The following is a 23,632-nucleotide window of genomic DNA, read 5'->3' on the forward strand; positions in this document are numbered from 1 at the left end:
TTCCCGCCCAGGATTCAAGATCCACGTTTTGTACTTATATTATGTCCCCGTATCGTTTCTGCAGGCGCTATATGACCTGCAGATTCGATAGAAAAACTCTTGTTCAAGTCGCCGGAGAGTCGCACAGCTTTCAACGGGTTAATAAGAAGAAGTTAAGAAATTTAAGTCTATGATTAGTTCCTCATTTCAGCGTATGACAGTGAACTGCTGTGGAGTTTTAAATAAAATACGTAAGGTAAATAACATACCACTTGACTGTTTTTCTGAACAATTTCTATTATCATAAAATATTAGTTTCTAAATACACAAGTGTTTAATAATCTTAAATAAAATTATTATTTGCTTCAACAAATTATGAAATTTGCTAAATTATTCTACTACTACTGTTTTATTAAGTAAAATTTACATTTCATTACCAATTAAAAATTGTCAGAGTCGCTTATGAGTCATTTTTTTTTTATTCTCTGCTAAAAGATTTCATAACTACGCAGGTATTTATGTTGTAAATTTTACGACTATGCATGGTCTTCATAGGTTAAGTGCACAGGCTTTGTTTAGACATAACTATGTTAAAATAGATAGCCCGTCCCGTTAACTTATGTTAATTATTTCTAAAACAATTCTATCTGGGGGCACGGCAGTGCCCCCACCAAGTCGAGCAAAAAAGCGGCACGGCCGTACCATCCTTTTCTCGAAGCAATTCAGGCCATTTTCGACCGCCTGTAACTTCGTTGTGGATAAAACTAGAAGGCTGAATTTTCATTAGCTATGCAGGCATTGTAAAGACACGGTATATTTAAAATTTCATTCAATTTGAACCAGTAGTTTAAGAATTATAACGGGTCAAAGTTACTTAATTTTGTCACTCACTGACTCACTGACTCACCGATCATCAAAACTCTAAGGCACTTCTAGCAGACCTAGAAGCTTCAAATTTGGAATATAAGTAGTGTTTGGTGTATGAATCAAGGAAAAACTAAAATATTTGGGGGCACGGTAGCGCAACCGCCAAGTCGAGTAAAATTTTTCAATTTCGGTCCAGTTTTCTAGATACATAACTGCTGTCTACAAAATACAAAAAGAAATGAGATCCCATCAAAAACAATACTTGTCAAAAAAACCAAGTCTCGCAACTCAGTTGTTCTACGGTAAAAAGTTGTGAGATCCATGTAATACCACATCCAGCAGTGCGATTCTATAAAACCTTCACCTAGACATCGCAACTAAATCCGCGATGAGTTTTTAGATTTGCATTCTATAAACTCGATCGTCGCCACGAATTTACTCTAGCGCTACGCTTGTCGGCGCGGCAGCGGGTTGAACTAATTGATCGTGAGATTTTGTATGGGATGACGTTTTGAGTGGCATTCTGTAAGGAAATTCCAGCCTCATTCCGAAACACACTTCGCACTCGAATGCGCTCCAAAATGTCAAATAAAAAGTTAGTATTTTGTGAGTGAGAATAGACGGAGTTTTAGAAAATTGCATTAAAATTACTTTTATTAGTGTTCAAATGTGTTAAAAATAAGTTTTGTGATATTTATTTGAACTTAATTATGCATATTAGGGATGACACGAATGTTTTTATTAAAGGCAAAATGGATTTCAACTCGAGTAAAGGTAAGCCTAAGTAAAGTTATTTTTTTATTACATTGATATTATTACACAATTTAAAATAGATTTCAAAGGGTTTGATATAAAGCTAACGAGTTCACAATAGGTACATTCACATACAATTACATAAAAAATATTGTTTAATTAATACAATAAATAACTTATGTCCTTGTGTGATAGAGCAGGTCTTTTTCCTGTTCTTTGATCACCCTTATGTAACCTCACCACTCGAAGAATGTGTCTTCTAATATTATTTCTTTTTTCAGATAACAGATAAAAGATCTAAATAAGTCAAATGCGGATCCAACTTAATATGGTGGAATGGTGGTGCTATGCAAGTCTGATTTATTTTTAATCACTGTATTTACCTACCTATAGTAAAAAAACCACTTAAGAGATGTACAAAGGCTGGTGATGAAGTGGTTTTGCTTGGTGAGTCACTACTACTTAGGATGTGAGGCAATTTTAATTTTTGTAATGTGTGATTGATGCTTGTGTTCTTTTTTTTAGGTGATTTAGGATATGCTCCATGCGCCTGCCTAATGACACCAGTGAGTGGTACCTACCGAATATAATTCCCCAGAAGCAGTCATATTCTGCAAACTATAAATCAAACATTTTACATCTCCATGTATGTACCTAAAAGAATAATAAGTGTGGATATGTACAAACTTTCATTAAAATTTTTGTTTTATCTTAATTATTTTGAATAATAAAATATACCTATGTATAAATGTATTTCGTATTTAAAATAATTATTAAGACTACCTCTAATTATCATTACTTTCTGAGGGGCACAGTAATAGAAATATGTAGTAAAGAAATTAAACAAATAAAGCTGTAGTAATATTTTATCTTTAATCCATTTATTAGCTTCTGCTAAAGCTTCCAATCCTTTTCCCAGTTCAGTCAGGGCTTCAGTCAGTGTCTCTTCTCTTTCCGCTTTGCGTTCCACACAATGTCTGCAAGTTCTGCTGTTCTACCACCCTCAGGAATCTCTCAGTAAATGTCGCATATTCCGATCGCTGTTGAGACGGCGGTTGGAGTAACAGTACGTGGAGGAGTTGTGGAATGTTATGCTGAAAAAGACAGTATGAAAAATAATGTATTAAGTTTTAATGGCATTTGTGACATAAGTATGTGCATGGCATAACATCCATACAAGATAAAGTTTTCTATATCCGAAACAATCTATACATAATAATTATATATATGACTGGTCTTTACAATATAAAAAAAAATTAGAACAAAATCATGCATTACTCTTTTAATTTCGATTTCGGTGGGGTTAATGAATCCAACGAGCACACTTAAAAAACCAACATTCGTTGCACATCTTGTGGTTTGCTTTTAAAGAATGTTAAGTGGGTCAACCATGTTGATAAGCGGATACTAACCTTGGCCTTTGTTCATTGTTTGTAATGTTTATAGTGTTTAGCGCACGGCTTGTTCCTCCTACTGAAGCTGCCAACCTCGTTATGTGGTATTTTTATTCTGTTTAATGGCTTCAATGGTGTGTATCTCAAGAAACCCTTTGCTAAGCCAGGGTTTCTTTTTTTTTACATAAATTCGAACAGTTTCAACTTGGACTGACGATGGGTGAGAGGATCGTGCCTCATTTGACTGAAACATTTTAAATTAATTAGATTATTACTTAAGTAACTTAAAAATATCGTATAAAAAAACTTTCACAAACACAAATGTATACTTACTTTAAGATTTTCTCAATCTCAAACATCAATAACATCAAACGTAAACAATCAACAAGTAAATTTGACATTTTGTTTCGTTTGTAAGAGCACAGATTATGTAGGTATATGCTATGAATTAGAGATTTCTAGTTTTTAACGTAAAATCTGCCTTAATTTGTTCAGATTATGACATTTAAGTTAAAGAAATAAATAATGACTTCAAATTTTGTGCCAAAATCCCATTAATTTAAATAAAAAACTTGAATCGAAAAACTCGACTAACATTTTTGTTGCGTGTGTCAATCCCTAGGCCGCCTCACTGTTCACTTCTCATCACTCGCGCTGAGAAATGTTTACAGAATGCCGAATCAAGGTCATTTTGTAACTTAAGTGAAGGGACTCTGGACATCGTTGGGTGAAGGGAGTTTTTGTTAGAATTTTATAGAATCGACATGCTGCCTATTGCCACTTTAGCTTGCTAATCCGTCGGGCTCCGTCGTCCGTAGACCGACGATCTGATAAAGGTAGCAGGAAGGCGCTGGATGCAGGCCGCTACCAACCGTGCGATGTGGAAGTCATTGGGGGAAGCCTATTTTCAGCAGTGGACGTCCTGTGGCTGAAATTATGATGATGATGAACAATAAATTATTACACAATGTTAATGAAATGTATAAAGGGTCAAAAGTGGTTTTGACTGATGCCCTTGCGCCTTGGTTAATATCACTTTTGACAGATTTTTCCTGGCATTGGCCTATCTATGCACGCGCAGTGATCGCCATCGCCGACGCGATCTGCACGCGTTGGTTTGGCTGAAGCTTTAAAGAGTCGATCGACACCAAAATAGGCGTTGCCTCTGAAACTGTGTACGAGACATAACTCGGCGTAATAACCAACTTCTCGGAGGCACGACACATAAATTACCGGCACAAAGTTGTGTCAACTTTGTCGCTACATCGCGGCTGTAGGTACCTGTTGAAATATTCGCTAAATAGATACTATTGGCTCCGTGCACGATTACAGCGCCAACTAGCGTCCACAACTTTGTGGGCTCTGTCACATTGACATTTAGGTCGTATATTTGTGAAAAAATATCGAAATGAAAAAATAACAAATATTTTCAACTAATAAATTGTTGTGATACCACGATTTGGGTGGAAAAAAGGTTTTGAAATCATTTTGGTCATTCAAATCAAATGAGGTAAGTCCAAAAAGTGTGTTTAATTTTGATTGTGTCAGGGTTTGTTTACTTCATTTATAGTTGTAGTTTTACAGTAAAACAAAAAGAAAAATCCCATCAAAAACAATACTTGTCAAAAAAACCAAGTCTCGCAACTCAGTTGTTCTACGGTAAAAAGTTGTGAGATCCATGTAATACCAAGTCCAGGCCAGGAAATCTTTAACGTTTTACATAAATTATTGACTTGGCCATCGCACTAAATAATTTAATTTACACGTGTTTTCATGCGATGGCCAAGTCAATATATTTATGTAAAACGTTAAAGATTTCCTGGCCTGGACTTGGTATTACATGGATCTCACAACTTTTTACCGTAGAACAACTGAGTTGCGAGACTTGGTTTTTTTGACAAGTATTGTTTTTGATGGGATCTCATTTCTTTTTGTATTTTGTAGACAGCAGTTATGTATCTAGAAAACTGGACCGAAATTGAAAAATTTTACTCGACTTGGCGGTTGCGCTACCGTGCCCCCAAATATTTTAGTTTTTCCTTGATTCATACACCAAACACTACTTATATTCCAAATTTGAAGCTTCTAGGTCTGCTAGAAGTGCCTTAGAGTTTTGATGATCGGTGAGTCAGTGAGTCAGTGAGTGACAAAATTAAGTAACTTTGACCCGTTATAATTCTTAAACTACTGGTTCAAATTGAATGAAATTTGGATCTCACAACTTTTTACCGTAGAACAACTGAGTTGCGAGACTTGGTTTTTTTGACAAGTATTGTTTTTGATGGGATTGTTTTAACTCGAGTCGAATAGGATTTTGTTGAATGTTTCTCGTTCTGTCACTCAATGTTTGTATTTCATGGCAATCTGAATTTATATCATTGTTTTAGGTAACCACTGTTTGCACAATTAGGGACACTTCTCAAAATACCTACCAATGTATTAGTAATAAACAAGTATATTAATTATCGCCTTCATAACGCTGCCACTTCCTTCCTGATAAAACGAGTTTTTGATTTAATCTACTTTTCCTTAAAATACCACGAGCGCAGTTTAAATTTAATAATATTGTATGCTTATTGGTTTAATTCTCCTGACATAACATATTAAGCATCCATCGGAATAGAACCGCTGGTATCTTCTCCCGATATACCCCGTGAGTGGAACAGGTTAATGGCACATGCCTTTGTCGAACTGTTTGAAGTTGACGGATTTATCTGGTATGAGAACGTAACTTGTTCTCTTTCTACTCATTCGGTGGCCCATGAGCATCCACAGGAGAGGTTTCAAGCCAGATAGATATCATCTAGGTTCGCCAATGCGACGGACAAGCATAACCAAGACTGCTGTGGGCGGTCCCCTACACGAGTTCACAGAATTGACCACCATCAGGGAAAGATGGCGAGACACCGTAATACAAGCAACATAGCACATTAAGTGCTCTCAATCGTTTCCTGGACCAAAACCCAAAATGTGACGTATTTGCAGAGGGGTGGAGTACATTACTAGCAGAATGTTTGGTTACTGTGAAAATAATCGCATCTGATTTATGTACTTTTCCTAAATTAAGTTAAATTGTTGATAAGTTCTTAAATGTTATTCTGAACTTTGTTAAGTCTTGTTTGAATAGTGTAATTGGTACTACCGTTCTATTCATGAATAAATAAATAAATAGCGGATGTTGCACAACAATTCACAATCCTGATGACGTGTGTAACGACTGAGAAGAAGATATCATCTTACAGCATGAAACCGCTGACAAGTACCAAGGAAATAAATGAGGAAGGCTCACCTCTCTCCTGACTCCATGACCCATCATAGCAGCATCAGCCGACACGAACACAAGCCTCTGATTGGAGCCGTTGGTATCGTCTTCCAGGATGAAGGCTCGGGAGAACTGCCGCAAGTGGATGCCAGTGCCGACTTGCTCGAAGTTGGCGTAGCCCATCTGGAAAGAGGATAGGAGTCATTAGAACGTTTTATTTTCCTCACATATACGTGCTCCCTTCTCATAAGACCTCTTAGATACAGAACGGTTCAGATAAGTTGCTTTTCCTCTGGAAATCTTTTTAATTAAATTATATTATTCTCAAGAATAATATTTGCCTGAAACCTATGGCAATGAAGTCACAATAGCATTGTAAAAATAAACATTTAACTATCTAAAACTGACCATTAAAACTTAATTACTTTTTGAGGGATGGTATCGGTAGTGGCGTAGAAGATTTTGGAATGATAAGCAACAAAAAATATGAGAAAAGTAATAGGTACAACTTTAAAATGTAGAGTCGCTGTTACTATGGATATTTCTAATGGCCTTGCAGTCCAATATGCGAATCAGCGCAACGCAAACACGGATATTACCAGTATGTATCAGTCGAGTGGTTCAAAGTTAGACCCGTGAGTTAGGAAATCAAACAACCAACGTCAATACCGCAAGTCGCGAGTGTTTGCTAATGAAACTCACAGGGCAAAGAGGACAGCCAATCAGTTATCATCGGCACGGTGTTGCTGTGGTTCAAGTACAGGTTTCTCTCGGTTCCACTGTCGCTTTGGTGAGTCGATCGCCAACACGGTCATTCTACAGTGTGCCTGCACTTCTGCGAACGCAACACTCCCTGGCTGCTTCCAGAAGTGTTAGCAGAAGGGTTAGCAAACTCGCAATCTGTGCGCCCTACAATATTAGAAAACCCCTAAATACCTATTAAGTATGTTCTTAAGTTAGCGGACGCTCTAGACTCTAGAATTTCGGCCTAGACCCTTTCACCCTTTCCCCTCAGAATTACTTATTTTGATGAACTTAGTATTTATTGATTTGGTTTAAAAAATGTTAAATTGACTGAAAGTAGAGGGGCAATGGACACATTACCCCTCTACTTTCTATTCTCTCTTTAGCTATTTCTTTCTACTCTTTAGCTATTATCACTGACAGAACTGGCTGTTTTCTTTTCACTTCATCTGTAGGTATGCTTTTCGCGCGATGATTTTGCTTATTGTTTCCAAGTGGTTTTGTTACGCTTACTTACCTAACACCTACATAAATGAATGCGTTTAGCTTTTGTTTCTTATTTACCAGGTTTAACTGGCATACTTTGTCAATTAAGTTCATGTTCATCTTTGGCCTGGCACCGGCCATAATAAGCAAGATTTAAAACTTATTTCGCAGTATAAGTAGGTATTGTAGGTAAGAACCTACCTACCATTGGACATTCTCTCCAATCTAGTCAATATTTGTGAATTGCCATAATATACAAAGTAACCACAAATAATGTACAGTTACCAAGAAACGTAGCATTGAACAGGTTGCCCAAGAATATTAGCAGTCGACCCTGACTGTATTCGCCAGTCGCAACTGCCGAAGCGACTGGACCTGTTAATCAGAATTCAGAATGTTCTAGAAAGAGGACACATACTCGTAGTTGACTTTTGTAACTCCACTACTATTAACATAGCGAATTCATTTAACAAATAACTAGTTGTATTTTTAACCCTTAAACAGACAATCAATTAAAATGTGTCATAGCTTCATCAACCTTATTGGATCAAAGATTAAAATGTAACCAATCGCTGGTTGAATCTAAGATTAAGTTTGAATCGAGTTTCTTTTTATAATATGGGCTTAGAAGTATAGTTAGACAGTAATTCGGATAATGACTCTCTGTCGAGACACTGTTAACTATATAGCATATAGCACGGGCAAACACTCACAATTCTTTGGATTTCAAAACCATTTCATATTTGATGAAAAAATAAATAAAGGTAGACAGCTCCTAGCTGTCTCTTTCTTATAATACCAACCTGCCAACCCAAATGCTACTAACAACATCAATTGCTCTCACTCTAATCAAAAGAAAAGACAAGGATGCATTGCCAAACAAAACAAAAACTTAAACCATTCAACTTCAGGTATGGTCAAAGCCTATTATTTTTTATTTTACCAAAACTTAGGCCAAGTTCAATTACCTCTCGCTCTAATGAACAACACAAAAACTAAAGTTAGGTAAGTTAAGATCACTTTACTGGTCTAAGAGACAGGCAATAACTTTTTAAACAGTGAAATCAATCCATCGCCCAAGTTAAAATTATCAAAAATGAAAAAATATGTAGTGCAAGACGAAAATACTTTATTTCATAAAAGGTCAAGTAAAGTCAGTAGAAGACCGCAGCGGTCAAGGCTTTACCAACAATACGTGCGCCTAGGTTTACCACACGATCGGAATTCTTCCGGATAGATTCGAAATCGAATATTTCGGATGAACGCGCTGTTCGAAGTTGAAAAAGTGCAAAATTTTCAACAAATAATACGATAATATTTTTTATAAATTTAGCGTTTGCTTGAAAGCTACCTATTACATTATGTCATCAGGTTTGTTTCTGTTTTTTTATTTTTCGGATGCTTCTAGAACATTGTCCATTTTGAATTTAGTATCCTGGCAACCCTACGGGCACCGGGCCGTGTCTGAATGAATAAGCTGCGCCCGCGCCGGTGTTATGTCACGATAGAATGATTACTGATAGACGTCCTTTGTTAACACATTTGGAGGGTACTAGGTACAAGAGCATAATGTATGCTTAGAAGCCAAAGGTGATATTGAAAAAAATATTAATTTCATAGCTCAGACTTGTAAATAAATAACTTCTTAAAGTAAATATTTTTCTCGGAATAGTGTTAAAAAATCTCCTAATTGATACTATAGCTACTGATTCATCAGCGTTAATGGATTGCGTGACGATTACGAGGTCGATGACAGGGAAATTTACCGGAATCGATTAAGTGAATGTTAGATCATTGTTTACTGAGAGTTGATGAGGCTAATTTTATCTATTAAGTCTCTAGCACATAGCTGGATGTTTCCGTGTCAGCTTGGCCTGACGCGAGTTAAAACTTAAACTTTAAGGCATCAGCTCAACTCAAACGGATGCCATCCCAACTAATCCCAACTATCCCATCCCAACTAATATTATAAATGCGAAAGTAACTCTGTCTGTCTGTCTGTCTGTTACGCTTTCCCGCTTAAACCTCGCAACCGATTTTGATGAAATTTGGCATAGAGATAGTTTGAGTCCCGGGAAAGAACATAGGATAGTTTTTATCCCGGTTTTTGAAACAGGGACGCGCGCGATAAAGTTTTTCTGTGACAGACAAAATTCCACGCGGGCGAAGCCGCGGGCGGAAAGCTAGTAAGTGAATAAAAAAAGAAAAACTAATATTTAACGCGAAGACTTTATGTACTTACCTATCATTTTTTTTACCATGAACAATTTATATTTTGTTTTATTTTTTCATTTTAAAGAAAATAACTTATTCCTACATATTATTATGAGGATCAGTGTTTGTAAACAAAATTCCAAAGAATAACTTCGTTGTTTTATGTAGGTATATCATGTGATACCTGTGAATCATCTGCCGGATTGTTGAATCATTTATTGATCGTTCGTCTAACCCATTGTGTCAGCAATAACAAGTCTGGCACAAAATTTCCATGCAATTTTTACTGACGACGAGACGACTCTAAAAGTAGGAACTCTATAAATATCCTAGCCTGGCTTGCTAAAATGGATAAAGCCCACACTTAATATAAAGTTAGCATAGCATAGCACTTTGCTTATGAGATATCTCGCAGTCTATTTCTAATGTCATGGTTTTAATACAATCAGAGGTTCAAGAACTTCAAGACGGTATAAGATAATTAGAATTTTTATACTAACTCCAGGCCAGAGTGTAATTACTATTTATTTAAGAAACATGTTTACAAAAATTAATCTCTGGAGATTCATGACCCGATTTTGATAACCACAGATTTGATAACTCATTCTTCGATAAACAGCTTTACAATCATATCAGATCTTGATTGCTCTATCAACCTACATAATAGACAAAAACAATCGTACTTGCTGACGTCAGTAGGGTTCATATTCATAATACTCATTTATTCACTTCGCAATGTTACAGAAGTTCCAACAATAACTTAAGAGGATATACAAAAAGCAATTTCAGCTTCATTAAAGGCAAAGTCATGGCAACTTTTTGCGACTTTTTTTGCTTTGCTATTACGGCTATTACTATGCAGCACTCAATCAAATCTGGTCGATAACCCTACCGCTCCAGTTTGCTGATTGAGTGACTCATGCGCATTCGCCGCGCGACCTTGGACCGCTTGGTCACTCGGTACACTTACGAGATGTCAGAAACTCTGCAGTTTCTTTGTCTGCTGCGAGCATGCAGTTGAGAAATTAATTACACGCACTAGAAATCAATTTAAACTTTTCATAAGCTTATTACTTTGAGACGTTTTAAAATAACAATTTGTCCATTGTTTGATTTGTGCTCACGATAAGTAGATGTTTTTGTTTTAAAATTGCATTCTTTAACTTGAACTATAACTTAACATTGTTGATTAAAATAAATAAACAAAACCAAGTCAGTTCTGTATTTCGTTGATCCTCCTTTACAAGGAAGATGTTGATTGAATTATCATCCACATTATCCTTGTATCTTTCTAGAACTTTTATTGACATAATGATCTTAGTGGGTGGTCTGACGTTATAAAGTGTAGGTACCTACTCACCACTGTGCAATAACACGTGCAACCTAGTACAATTTGCAAATGTTATTTACACTCAGAGAAGTTTGAAAATCTTATCCATGGCGTTGAAGTAAATGTTTTATTGGAATGAAAATCAATCATTGTACTTTATTCAATCACCTTTAGTTAGATAAATAGCTGACTACCTATGTTCTATTTTACGCACGTTTTTGTCATTTTGTCAAGCAGTCTTTAGGTAGAGTTAGGCCCCTGAAAACGTCCTGGAAAATCCGGATGTATGGTGACCCGAAACTACATGTTTTTCAGCTGTGTATGAACAAAATGTATTGCAAATTGAATAGGTCATAAAGTCATAATCATTTATAAATTATGCTCATTTGGGCATAAGTGGACGAGTTTATTTATAGTACGAGTAATATCGTATCTAAAATTAGCGTAGTGATGAACCGACGATAAAATTATATCGTATCTTTTAGAAGTGCGATTCGCCTGTCAATCATTTTCAGTGATCACTAGAGATAGATGTGCTCTGCTCTACAGATACAGATTTAGGACCCGTTTTTGTTTCTCTGAAAAGTCAGAGAACAACTAAGTAACATGGGTTTATTTATACCACAGGTTTATACCTCTGTATTCAAGAATCATTCGAAGGGCTAAACTGATACGCCTGCCAAATCTGGATAAAAATTAGAATTTATCAAAAGTAACTTACGAAATTGATCTCAGCAGGCGGGCCGGTCATGTCTGCGATGCCGACGCCCACGCGCAACGCCGCCGCGACGCACGCGCAATACGCGACGCATAGTGCATGCGCGAGCATCGCTCTCATCTGGATGTTCTGGAACAAGCAGACTTTATTAAGTGTGGGAAAATTTTGAGTGAATAGGCACTTACAGGGCAGACAGATGTAACATCCTAGACTGCATCATCTTAACATCAGGTGCGATTGCGGTCAAATATCTGCCTTGTTATGCATATTTTTTTTTTAAAAAACTACTTAGTTTGTGATCAACTAGCAATCATTACATTATGAACGGAAAAATAACCAGGTCACTCTTATTGGACGTATAATAAAGCCAGTAAATGCTTGAGAGAAGTACTTGATTATACCTGCATTCAAATCCTATCCAATTATTTTAAATACAACAAACCTACCTAATTACCAAGCCGCCTAACAAAACAATATCCTGGCAAATGCCAACGATGTATCGACTATGCTGAAGTTATATGTGAGAAGCAATTAGCGAAACAATGCATGCTCAATTAAAGGTAAATATTTGGATAACAATCGAAACTTCTTGTGCAGTATCAATTAAGTACCTCTGCCATTGTTGATTGGACAATAGCCTCTTCATATCAAGCTATTAGATTGGCCATTATCTAACAGCAACATAATGGGAAATATTAATGCCTACCTAGTTAGGTTTAGTACTAAATACCTATAAATTCTAAGGTCACAATAACTACTAAAACTTCTAAATATTCTAATTATGTTTAATGAATATTTAACATATTTAAACCAAAACCCGTCATAATAATATTCACGATGTTGGCGATTCCACTCGCGCGCATTCTGACATTGGTCGCCTTCCGAAGACGTGCGCAGTGTCAGAATGAGCTTTAGCTGACCTCAGCTACTTGTGTCACGGAAATTAGAACGAAGGAAAGAGCAAGGTATTAGGAAGCGCTGCTCTTCAAATTTTTTAAGGCTACTGTCAAAGTTAAAAAATACTACTAGTATTTTTACCTAATAAAGACAAACAATGCAGTTATAAATAAAATTAAAACCTATACTAGCCGATGGAAGAAAAGATAGCTACATAAGATGACAAGACTTGTTAGCATTGTGCTAATTTAATTAGCATTCAGACAAAAATAACTTATCGGTTATTCTGTTTACGCGGTAATAACCCTCATTTGCGCCCGGGGATTAAAAAAGATAAATATTATTCAATCGTAAACATAAAGACCTGGAACTTAAACCAATTCGGAAACCAATTGATTATGAAATAGGTACATAATAAATATTTATAATTTAAGTGCTCTACAACCGTCACAAAATCATTCAATCAAAATTCCAATGTCATCAAAGCTCTACCTATTAACCTTGTCAAAGTTAATGCATTCACTGACACACGGATGTTTTGATATGTGATGTGTGATACCTACAGTTAAAAACACAATTATCAACAGACTGTTGTTGTTTTTAACCCTAGGTGCAAGAGCATTTTGTTTGCTCGTTACTAATCTCGGATATTAACCTCTGTTCGGTCAAGACTTCAGAAGCTTGTGTCTCTACTAAAAGTTTTTCTAGCACATAAGTTACATTGCAAGCAAAATTACATTATGCGTAACTTTAGGAAATTTCCACTAACAGATCGTTGAACTTACAGTAGAAAGTTTAGGAAGGTGCAAGTTAACACATAAGATCGCAAAACAAAACAGACCCTGGGCTCAGGTTCGAGAAAAACCAATAGTTGTCCCAAAAACCTTTGTGCAACCTCAAATAGGGAAAGCATTAACGAAATGAAAACAAAAGTGTAGCGTTTCAATCGCTCAGTTCCGCTTTCCCTCGGCTTGCTTGTGGTCTCTCCAACCAATAAATATCACCGAGACGCGCACGCAGTTGGTGATGTCAACCGCTAACCACATGGTTACTGCACCACATGGTGGACATAAGTTCCTTGAACTGTGACCTCTGGGATTAGTTCCATTGCTGGTTTGGTCTTTTGTTACGTTTTAACGCTCAAACCGCTGAATCAATTTCATGACAGAATTTTGGTTATTGGTTAGTAGGCTCTACTAAAAATTCATGTCTTTGATTCAGTTTTCAAATGTTTAACCAATTTCCGAAAAGCTCAAATCGTAAATGTAATTTCATGTCTTTCTCGTATGAAAAACCGGACTATCAAACTTTTTTTAATTCATTCATGTTACAGGCTAGTTCTGTAAATTGCAGCAAATGTTTCGTGCCGCGTAAATTACACCGGACCTTGAGCGGAAAGATGTCGACATTGAGTCGTAAACTAAATTGGATTAGAAAATGTTTACGTACACAATGTGCCATTGTTTTGACCACACATTGTAATGCTTATTAAAATTAAAAGCCGATTTGCGCCAGTTGTTTGACACTGTAGGGAACTCGGGAATTCGCACAAAAAAATCACAAAAAATATACTGCTTTCTCTCGTAACCCACTGTACAATAGTCTTCCGGAAAAATATTTTATAACTTATAGAGCAACAGCCCGTGAACCCCAGGCCTTAGTTAGTTTATAAAAGCAGAAAGTTTGTCAGCGCATGCTCCCAACACAGGCAAGAAAGTTCTTGGGAGCAGGCGCTGATAAAATTTGATCTTTTATATAATAACGAAGGTCTGGGGTTCACGGGCTGTTAGTCCAATACTGATATAACAGCAAAAGATTTATTATAAGAAGGAACCATTTAGCTTACCACAATTATCGGTGAAATCAATAATTGTTTTCATTTGACTTATAGGTAGAATGAATTAATAAAAATAATGATGATGACCGATTATGCTAATGGTTACAATGCAAATTGAAGTGGTGAGATCGGTTTTCCTAATTTGGTAGTGAACAATAGAGGCAAATCGCAGACGAAATCGCTAATCGCGACGCGAACGCGATACACAGTTCGTAGTTAGGTAGAGCTGACTTGCTAAAGGGACCGTACACCTGTAAGTGCCACATAACTAAATATTATTGCTTTAGGGACTTTTTTATCTGCTTCTAGGTTATTGAGTTCGGGTTCGAGCGGGGCAGGGTAGCGTGAGGAACTAGCAGATGGTTTTATCTGCTAGTTCCTTACGCTGCCCTGCCCCGCGCCACATCAGTCCTACAGACTTGGTAAACAGCCTATCTATAACTACTGATGCGTAAACAGAAGGTCAGCGGCGATTGTACCGAGACAAGACAATACAAATATCAATAACAGTGTCGTCAGATGCACCGAGTTTCACAATGATGCCGCTGCACTTTCATCACTGGGCCTATTGCAACCGCACGGGCCGTCTAGTGATGGGAACCAGCGGTATCGATGTCTATAGCGTTTATAACGACAGTTGTTGCACTTTGTCAAGGTTTGAAACTATGTAGGTATGTACCTATTTGGAAATCTAGATGATTTTGCTGCCATGCACATCTAACCCTTATAAAAAAAAAACCCTATGCTCCCCATACAGACGAATTTGGTTACCTAGTTACCTTCGTACTGTATACTACATGCATTTAGAACTCATCCGTATGTATCCATTCGTTCAATTAGGTAAGATATCTCCCGCATCATCGACACTTATTACGAGGGCTGCACTAAAAGTATCGGGAATGGAATATTTCCACTGTTCCAGTCATATTAAAATCTATTTAATTGCAAACTCCAGGGTTTCAAAAATCGTATACCATTTATTTATTTAAAAAAAGATTCTCGGTCGTATCACAAGGTCTTGTCAAACTTGTTTAGTCGTTGAGAAAATGGAATTGTCTCGAGAAAATTCATGAGCGATGATTTATTATGACTTTTGAAGTGGTTTAACACAAAAACAGTGTGTTGACCGGATGATTTCTGCATTTGGTAATGAAGCCCCATCCAAAACCACAATTTATCGCTGGTTTCCTGAATTTCAACGTGGACGTGTCAAGCTCAGTGATGATCCCCGTCAAGGTCGTCCAAAAACTGCAGTCACCTAAGAAAACGTTGATGCTGTGCGTAAGCTGATTGAAGAAGATCGACATGTGATATACCGCGAAATTCAGGCAACTTTAGACATTGGCATGAGTCAAATACAAATAATCTTGCATGAACAATTAGGTGTAAAAAAGTTGTTTTCCCGATGGATACCGCATTCGCTCTGTGAAGAGCAAAAAGCGGCTCGCGTTACTTGGTGCGTCAGAACTCTCGGGAGATTACATGCAGGATCCTCAAATGCTGTATACAACATCGTATCAGGTGACGAATCATGGATATACGCGTACGAACCCGAAACAAAAAACCAGTCACGAGTTTGGGTGTTCGAAAATGAATTAAAGCCAACAAAAATTGTTCGTTCACGGAGTGTTGCAAAAAAAATGGTGGCCACGTTTGTCTCCAAAACCGGCCATGTTGCGACTATTCCTCTTGGGGGACAAAGAACGGTTAATGCAGATTAGTATGCTAGCATTTGTTTGCCACAGGTCGTTTCTGAACTCCGTAAAGAGAACTGCAACCGCCGCATCATCCTCCATCACGACAATGCGAGTTCTCACACCGCGCACTGAACAAAAGAGTTTTTAGAGCAAGAAAACATATAATTATTAGTCCATCCGCCGTACAGCCCCGACCTAAGCCCTAATGATTTCTATACTTTCCCTAAAATTAAGAATAAATTGCGTGGTCAGAGATTTTCATCACCTGAAGAAGCTGTGGAAGCCTACAAAACGGCCATTTTGGAGACCCAAACTTCCGAATGCAATGTTTGCTTCAATGATTGGTTTCGTGTATGGAAAAATGTGTCAAATTTCGCGGAGAATACTTTAAAAAGCAATAAATACATTTTTAAATAGTAATGTTGTTTCACTTCCTTGATTCCCGAAATTTTCAGTGCCGCCCTCGTATCTTCGTCACCACTAATAGAAAGAGAGAGTGGCGTAGCAGCGCACGATAATTTATGATTATTTATAAATCATAGCAAATTGTTTAGAAAATAACAAGAAGGCGTCTAAGATTTAAATTGCCTTTAACGCTATCTGCGTAGGGAATTGGCAAAATTGTGCCGAGCAATATTTTGATATTATATTTTTTTTAAATTAAACCTTTCGTTATTTATTTCGTTAATCGTTTCGATTAATTGTGACTGTCAAACGATATTAAGCGCTATAAAGACGTCATGGTACAGAACCATATTTTAGGTAAGTACCTAAGTAGGTACTATGTATGCGAGTGCAACTGGTTTTTCATACCTACAACCAACTACTTATTCTGATTAGAAGAAGGTGACTTTAAGCCGGGTTGGCTCTACCAATGAAGTGTACCTCCTAACTCCTATCTGCTCCTTTAATCAATAACTACGCGATGATGATGGAATGGATTATAATAAAGTTATTAAAGAAACAATAAAATATTCGAGGTGTTCATAGGATTGTGATGTAAATGAGTTTAACCTCTGCCATTTCTTTTGAAACGTGAGCATGACACCTTGACAGCATGATGCAAGGTACTAGTAGTAAGCAGAATCCCACCAAAAACATTCTGTAAAAAACTAGCCAAGTCTCGATGGAGCTGCTTGTTTATCTCTAAAAAGTAATTAAATCTAGACAAAATCGTGCCAAGTCTATGGTTCCTTACTGCGATTTCTTTATTATTATAGTTTTAATGTTGTGTGACTTGGCCGTTGAAGGGTGACAAAACCAGGTGCTCCATGACACCATTGCACCAATCTGTTGCCAGAACCGTTACCCATTGACGATGGAAAATTGCCACTTGGAAAACGTTGATTTAATAACCAGTCAATTGTAGGTTTAGTAAAGCTGCGTATTTATAATACTTATGTATGATTATCTTAATAAAGATTGTTCAACGGCCAAGTCACACAACATTAACTATAATAATAAAGAAATCGCAGTAAGGAACCATAGACTTGGCACGATTTTGTCTAGATTTAATTACTTTTTAGAGATAAACAAGCAGCTCCATCGAGACTTGGCTAGTTTTTTACAGAATGTTTTTGGTGGGATTTCCCTTCTTTTTGTAGAACGAGGCAAAATTATTTAACGTCGTCGTTTTATCGACATTTTTTTAGGATATTAAACACAAATAAACTCAACGACCTTTAAAATGGACAACGAATCAGAATTATTTTAATAACATAACCTTAGCGAACCTTACAATATAATAAACGAAATCAACGAAATGCAAATTACACAACATTCAACTTAATCGACGACTTTCTCTAGAAAGGATAAAAATCTGGACACCGCTTGCTAGTGCTAGCGCCATCTAGCGGTGAGCGATACAGGCGAACACCACGGTGCCGGAGTAGTATTGATTAAGAATGTGGTGTTACTCCAGATCTTCGATTTTCTTAGTTTTTATAGTTTTCCCTTTATGTGGCCATTAAACCCTAACTCTGTACCAAATTTCAGCTCTCTGAGTTTATGGGAAGTACTAGTTCTATTTTGATGATCATCAGTGAGTGAGTGTCGTAAATGCGAAACTTTGCTTTCGCTTAACTTCGGAACTAAATGACCTACAGACTTGAAATTTTGGATTTTAAGTATGTGATTATAGCTTACTAGATGACGAAAATTTCTGTGTTCTGGTCTTATCCAGAGGTTCTCAAATAGAGGCCTGAAAATGCGGCGAGATGGTTCCAGTAAAGGATAGTACGGCAGTGTTTGCTTCGCGCTCGACTTGGCGGCAGATAATAATAGAAAATGCTGGCTCATAAATAATAGAAAATAATAGTTTTTAATTGTTTTACAAAACTCCATAGGATTATAGTTTTTTTTTATGCATAAAAAGGCAGGTATTTGACCTGTGGGATGTGGGATGCAGTCTAGGATGGTAAAATATCTGCCCTGTAAGTGCCTATTCACTATGGTCATGACATGATGTTATTTAATTACTACATATGTAGGTAAGTCATACTTATTAGGTTATTATAACTTAGTTAAGCTAATTCTTAGCGATTAGAGTCACTTCTCAAACTAAATTTTAAACAAACAACTTGAAAAATTTGGAATCGAACCAACGACCTTTCTCTTGCCGGGCGAGCGTTCGATTCCCGTCTTAGGCAGTTCGATTTTTTCAAGTTGTTTATTTAAAACGTACTTAGCTTTTAACAGAAACTTTTTTAGGACCGATGCAGTTTAAGGTGAGTATTGTGGTCGTAGCACTAAAATCGTAGCCCTAGGCAGTGTAGAGATAAACTTCCAGTTATGAAACGACTGTGTTTGACATTGACCGAGTTGCGTAAAAATGTTTAGATGACGACCGGCTCTACCGTGTAGCATCTCTGACCATACAATAGCAATATTATATTATGTAGGTAAAAATAAGCCTTAACTAGTGGATGCGCAAAACATGACTGACAAGGACTGTACCTCCTACTTCAGATATCGCGCGAAGCTACTCGTACCACAAAAGATTTGTCTTTTTATAAATAGTTAAATAAACCGGTCAAGTGAGTCGGTTACGCAAACAAAGGGTTCCATTCCATACTATCGTACAAGTGTAACAAGATCGATCTGAGTTTGTTCCGGCGTTTCTTCTCAGCACTTGCCATATGTTTGTCTCGAAGCGCTGGTAGGGCCCAAAAGATAAGGAGACATGTAAAGTGCCCCATAAGGGCTACCTTTTTCTTTTTTTTATTATTTTCTATTGACGTTCATAAGTGCCACTTGTGGTCTAAACTGAATAAATATTTTTGATTTTGATTTTTTTTGATTTTGAACACACCCTGTATTTTTAATTGTATCTGTAAATTATTTTCTCAAGTTATGAAGTAAAAAAAAACACTTAGAGATTAGAGCCCCCTTATTTTATTATTGTTTATTGATACTAGGATTTGTTAAACTTTTACTTATTATAGGAAGTCGGGACCTATTATATCGGTTATCGGCCACAGTGTTAACTATCCATTTCCGTTTTTGCTCTCGCTCTCATCAAATGATGATTGTTTGCGATAGAATGAGACGACATGACCGGCAATGGGTAGTTGCCAGTTGCCAATAGCAATAGGTAAGGTGGGGCACAATGTTACACGGGGTACAACACGGAGGTGTGCTAATACCTCCACGGGGTACAATGTTACAATGCATATTTCTCCGTCCCTTTCTATTAGTTGTATGATGTTGGTATACACGTTTGTCAAGCTAATGAGAGCTGCTAAACTGAGCCGCTGAACATCATACAACTAATAGAAAGGGACGGAGAAATATGCATTGTAACATTGTAGCCCGTGTAACATTGTGCCCCACCTTACCCTACCTATCTAGGTCTAATCATTCGCGTACGTTTACCAAGTAATTAGGTAATTAAGAACAATAGAAAATCAATATCTCCGATGACCGCATGACCTACCTACCTAGCATTTATGTAGAGCTCTATGAATGCATAATGGATGTGTCAACAAAACCAACTTAGCATTAGTGCTGTTACTTAAAAGGGTATCAACCGATAAAGAGATAAGAATTGATACCAACAGGTCATAAACAAAGAAAGTAACACGCAATGTTTTTGTTGGTGATTACCTCAGAATAACAGGGCTGATAATGAAGGACAAAGTAAAATCATTCGATCAAGGAAATGTACTGCATTAATATGTGTAAGTATGTCATTTAAAAGTCATTTAGGACTATAAAGTTTACCAATAACTAAATTTAGATAGGTATAAGTTATTACTTACTAAGGTTTTCTAGCAAGACTAGTGAATTACCAGATTATAAGTCTCATAATACACCTTAAGACAATACTTGCAGCCTAAAGTTGCATAGTTAATTCAAATTCACACAACTTGAAAAAATTACCTCAGCAAAATCTTATTTGGGTTTTGTACGTGCCATATAGCTTATAATATTTTCCTGACGTTATGTGATTCAGCATCTATGTAACAACCACAAACTTGGGTTGCTGAATCACAAAACAATCAACTTCCAAGTAAATTACTCCGAAATATTTTGTTTTTAACTTATTATTGACTTTTCCTCTAGCGTAATTTATTATTACTGATACTTACATAATTAACTACAAAAAAGATATCTATCCCTCTATCTTATTTGTTAATCATAATCATAATGGTTACATCCTTTGTTTAAACATAATTGGTCAAGCGAAACAAGAACTTTTTTAATCACGCTACACTATTATTTCAAATGTTTGTTATATTTTACTTCTTACTTTGTTTTTATTATAGTTTGTTGTTGTTTGGTTACTAAGAAGGCTGTTTGTAAAAAAAATTCAAGGTAGTGTGAAAAAAGTAAGGAAATGTGTTACTTATTGGGATAAGAGAGAGAAGTTAAGTCGTAGGGCATGCAGTATTATATTGTTATTAGATTTAACTCTTAATGCGCTAGGTAAGAAATGTCTACTTTTGTATATAATTTATTTATGATTTTTTGGCTTACTTGAAGTACCTTCCTAATATGAAAAAGGCGAAATAGAGTAAGTATACATACAACTCTACTTTTCACTATTATTCCTGAGCTATCAGCAAAAGTATGATTATCTACTAGATGGAGATTCTGTATAATGTCAGAGATACAGATTGTTACTTGTAAGTAAACTGGACCTAATAATAGTCTACCTACGGCCTCTACAATATTACCAGTTTGACTACTGCGCACCGGCCAGCTGATTGCTGATGGTGCGACACGAAAAACATGTTTACCAAAACTAGTGCAGTAACGTTTGTCATAATTTGTTTATTATTTTCATCACAATATTGGAGTAAGAGTTAAGATATGCAACATTTTTTTGTTTGACAAGTGAACAAAACATTTATTTATGTCAAAACTTCCTCATAATCAAAACAATGGGATTACCTTATTCAATCATTATCCATCTTATCAACTCGATGAACAACACAATTTTTGTTTTTAATAATGTTATGAGACTACAACAAAACAAAACATAAAGTCAAAAGAATATTTCGTTAGTACTATTCCTAGGAACTCCACAAATTCCTGGGTTTTCTAACTTCCTGGGATAGTGTACCTAATTAATAATTTGTTATATCTACGCTTGTGATGATTTTGCATTAAAATCATAAATGGTTACTAAACTTGTTACTTGTAAAAACAAATTACTACTTACTAACAAATAGACACATTTTTTTACCTGATTGATTGCAGTTTTGCAGTAAATCAAAACAGAAAGTTCAATAACTTCACATAAAATCACTCACATTTTACGTTAAACTATTAAAGGGCTCAAACAAAAAAGAAAAATTTGTTTTCTATTTCTAAATATTTATAACCCTTCACAACCTTGGATCGAAAAAAGTTTCGCGCGAACTACGAGTGGCTAAAGAATCATCACACGTACAGCCGCACGAAGAGTTCGTAGCGTACTAAAAAAAAGTAAAATAAATGTCGTTGACTGGCTGGCATGGGGCGGGAGGAATACGTGGTGCGCGAGTGCGATGGATGAATGCGATTCAGCCAGATTTGGAGTCCGTAATTTATTAACAATCCCTGACAATTTATAATTTATAATCTTCAGCAACTTGGAAGGCTCCACGGCCCATACCACGGCCCACTCCACAGAAAACTTTTATCGACTTCCACTTATACAACGAATGTGCGTGAATATAAAGCCTACTTAAATTTAAACCAAAAATTGGACTTTTGCAGACTAAAAATTGTAAAATGTAGTTCGCTTAAATTATATTCTTTGATCTAGCTATTATAGCCGAGATAATATTCTCTTCCGGTACTAAATACGTAAGTTTCACTTCCGGTACTTGTAAGCTCTAAAAATCTAAAAATAATCAAAATTAAAAAACAACTCTGCAGTAATGTTTTAAATAATTTGAAATCGAAAATTTAAGTTTTCATATTATTTTATGAAGCAGGTATTTAACATTAGGAAGATATTGCAGTTTTGACTAATTTTAGTGTGAGTAAGTAGGCGGCCTACTACGCCTGCGTTGATATCTCTCCGAGCCGACGCACCTCATTGGCTAATATTTTACAAGTAGTTTTCAATTTACGGCTGTTAGTTAATCTTCTCTGAATGCCTTTAACTTTAATCTCATACTGTATTTATTTAACTATGAATTCAAGTGTATTAAAATGACAAAATTACTATAATGTGGGCAGTGCATTTGTGCGTTGTGAACTTGTGATTGTGAATTCGTGATGGGCAGACAGTTTTTAGGAGTAGAATCGAAATTAATTTATAGTTTCAACATGCTTGCTGTGAGTTAAGCAAGAGAAACATTTGTTGCTAATGCTACACATGAAGATGCGATGCGCCTGATTGGAGGCTAGGTAAGTTTACTGACAAACTATGTACCTACTTATTATAGGTTTAGAGGAGCAGGTATGTACCTAAAAAGCGCCGATTGAAAAAATTTAAATCAATCCACATCTCTTGCTTTTGTACCTACAATAACTTCGGTTAATACATAATTTCAGTGTTTTTTACAAATAGGTCGAAATCATTCTCAGCCACTGACATTTGTTGCGGAACCTACAAAACATATTATTTTGAAATTCCTGGAATACAGGACTTTAGGTACGTAGTATTTAAAATTGGCGCGTAAAACAACAAGAACGCCATCTAGCGAGATTTGAGTATACTAAACGATAGAGGCTCCATCTACATACCTACTCAGTTCTAGATTTTGTTGAATAATACCATGAACTAGATGTCGCTACTGTGTTATTCACGTGTATCAATAAAGGCGCATTCACACCTTTGTCGTTTTTTTACCGTTAGATTTTCTATGAAATATTGATAAGCCGGTTTCCCTTCAACCTTGAAAATGTATACCTTTGGGACCCACCTAGATTATAACTGTTAGGTATTATCGCTTCAATATTTTTGCTCATTCAAAATGGAAATGACATGGGGTCTCTCAAAACTCCGACTAGTCTTT

General features: G+C 36.3%; 1 protein-coding gene and 2 long non-coding RNA genes across 3 annotated transcripts in view; 1 reads left to right on the forward strand and 2 right to left on the reverse strand.

Moving 5' to 3' along the window:
• CDase (neutral ceramidase) overlaps positions 1-22,243 on the reverse strand; it is a gene marked incomplete at its 3' end in the record, with an annotated part of 34,913 nt that extends 12,670 nt beyond the window's left edge. Inside the window, exons 1-3 of the mRNA XM_028305503.1 lie at positions 21,868-22,243; positions 11,751-11,876; positions 6,283-6,438 (exon numbers count right to left, since the gene is read on the reverse strand). Coding sequence (XP_028161304.1) covers positions 6,283-6,438; positions 11,751-11,867 — 273 coding nt within the window. The remainder of the gene's footprint in view (positions 1-6,282; positions 6,439-11,750; positions 11,877-21,867) is intronic.
• Positions 1,185-2,245, forward strand: LOC114353506 (uncharacterized). Its single transcript, XR_003655938.1, has 2 exons — positions 1,185-1,620; positions 1,881-2,245. It is a non-coding gene; the product is annotated as an uncharacterized LOC114353506 (long non-coding RNA).
• On the reverse strand, positions 2,453-3,418 carry LOC114353501 (uncharacterized). The gene is made up of 3 exons (XR_003655937.1): positions 3,327-3,418; positions 3,012-3,237; positions 2,453-2,693 (listed from the first exon to the last, which is right to left on the reverse strand). It is a non-coding gene; the product is annotated as an uncharacterized LOC114353501 (long non-coding RNA).
• Positions 22,244-23,632: the final 1,389 nt, after the last annotated feature.

Source organism: Ostrinia furnacalis, unplaced genomic scaffold (genome assembly GCF_004193835.3).
Source record: "Ostrinia furnacalis isolate ACB-3 unplaced genomic scaffold, ASM419383v2 OfSCF0182, whole genome shotgun sequence".
Lineage (NCBI taxonomy): Eukaryota > Metazoa > Arthropoda > Insecta > Lepidoptera > Crambidae > Ostrinia > Ostrinia furnacalis.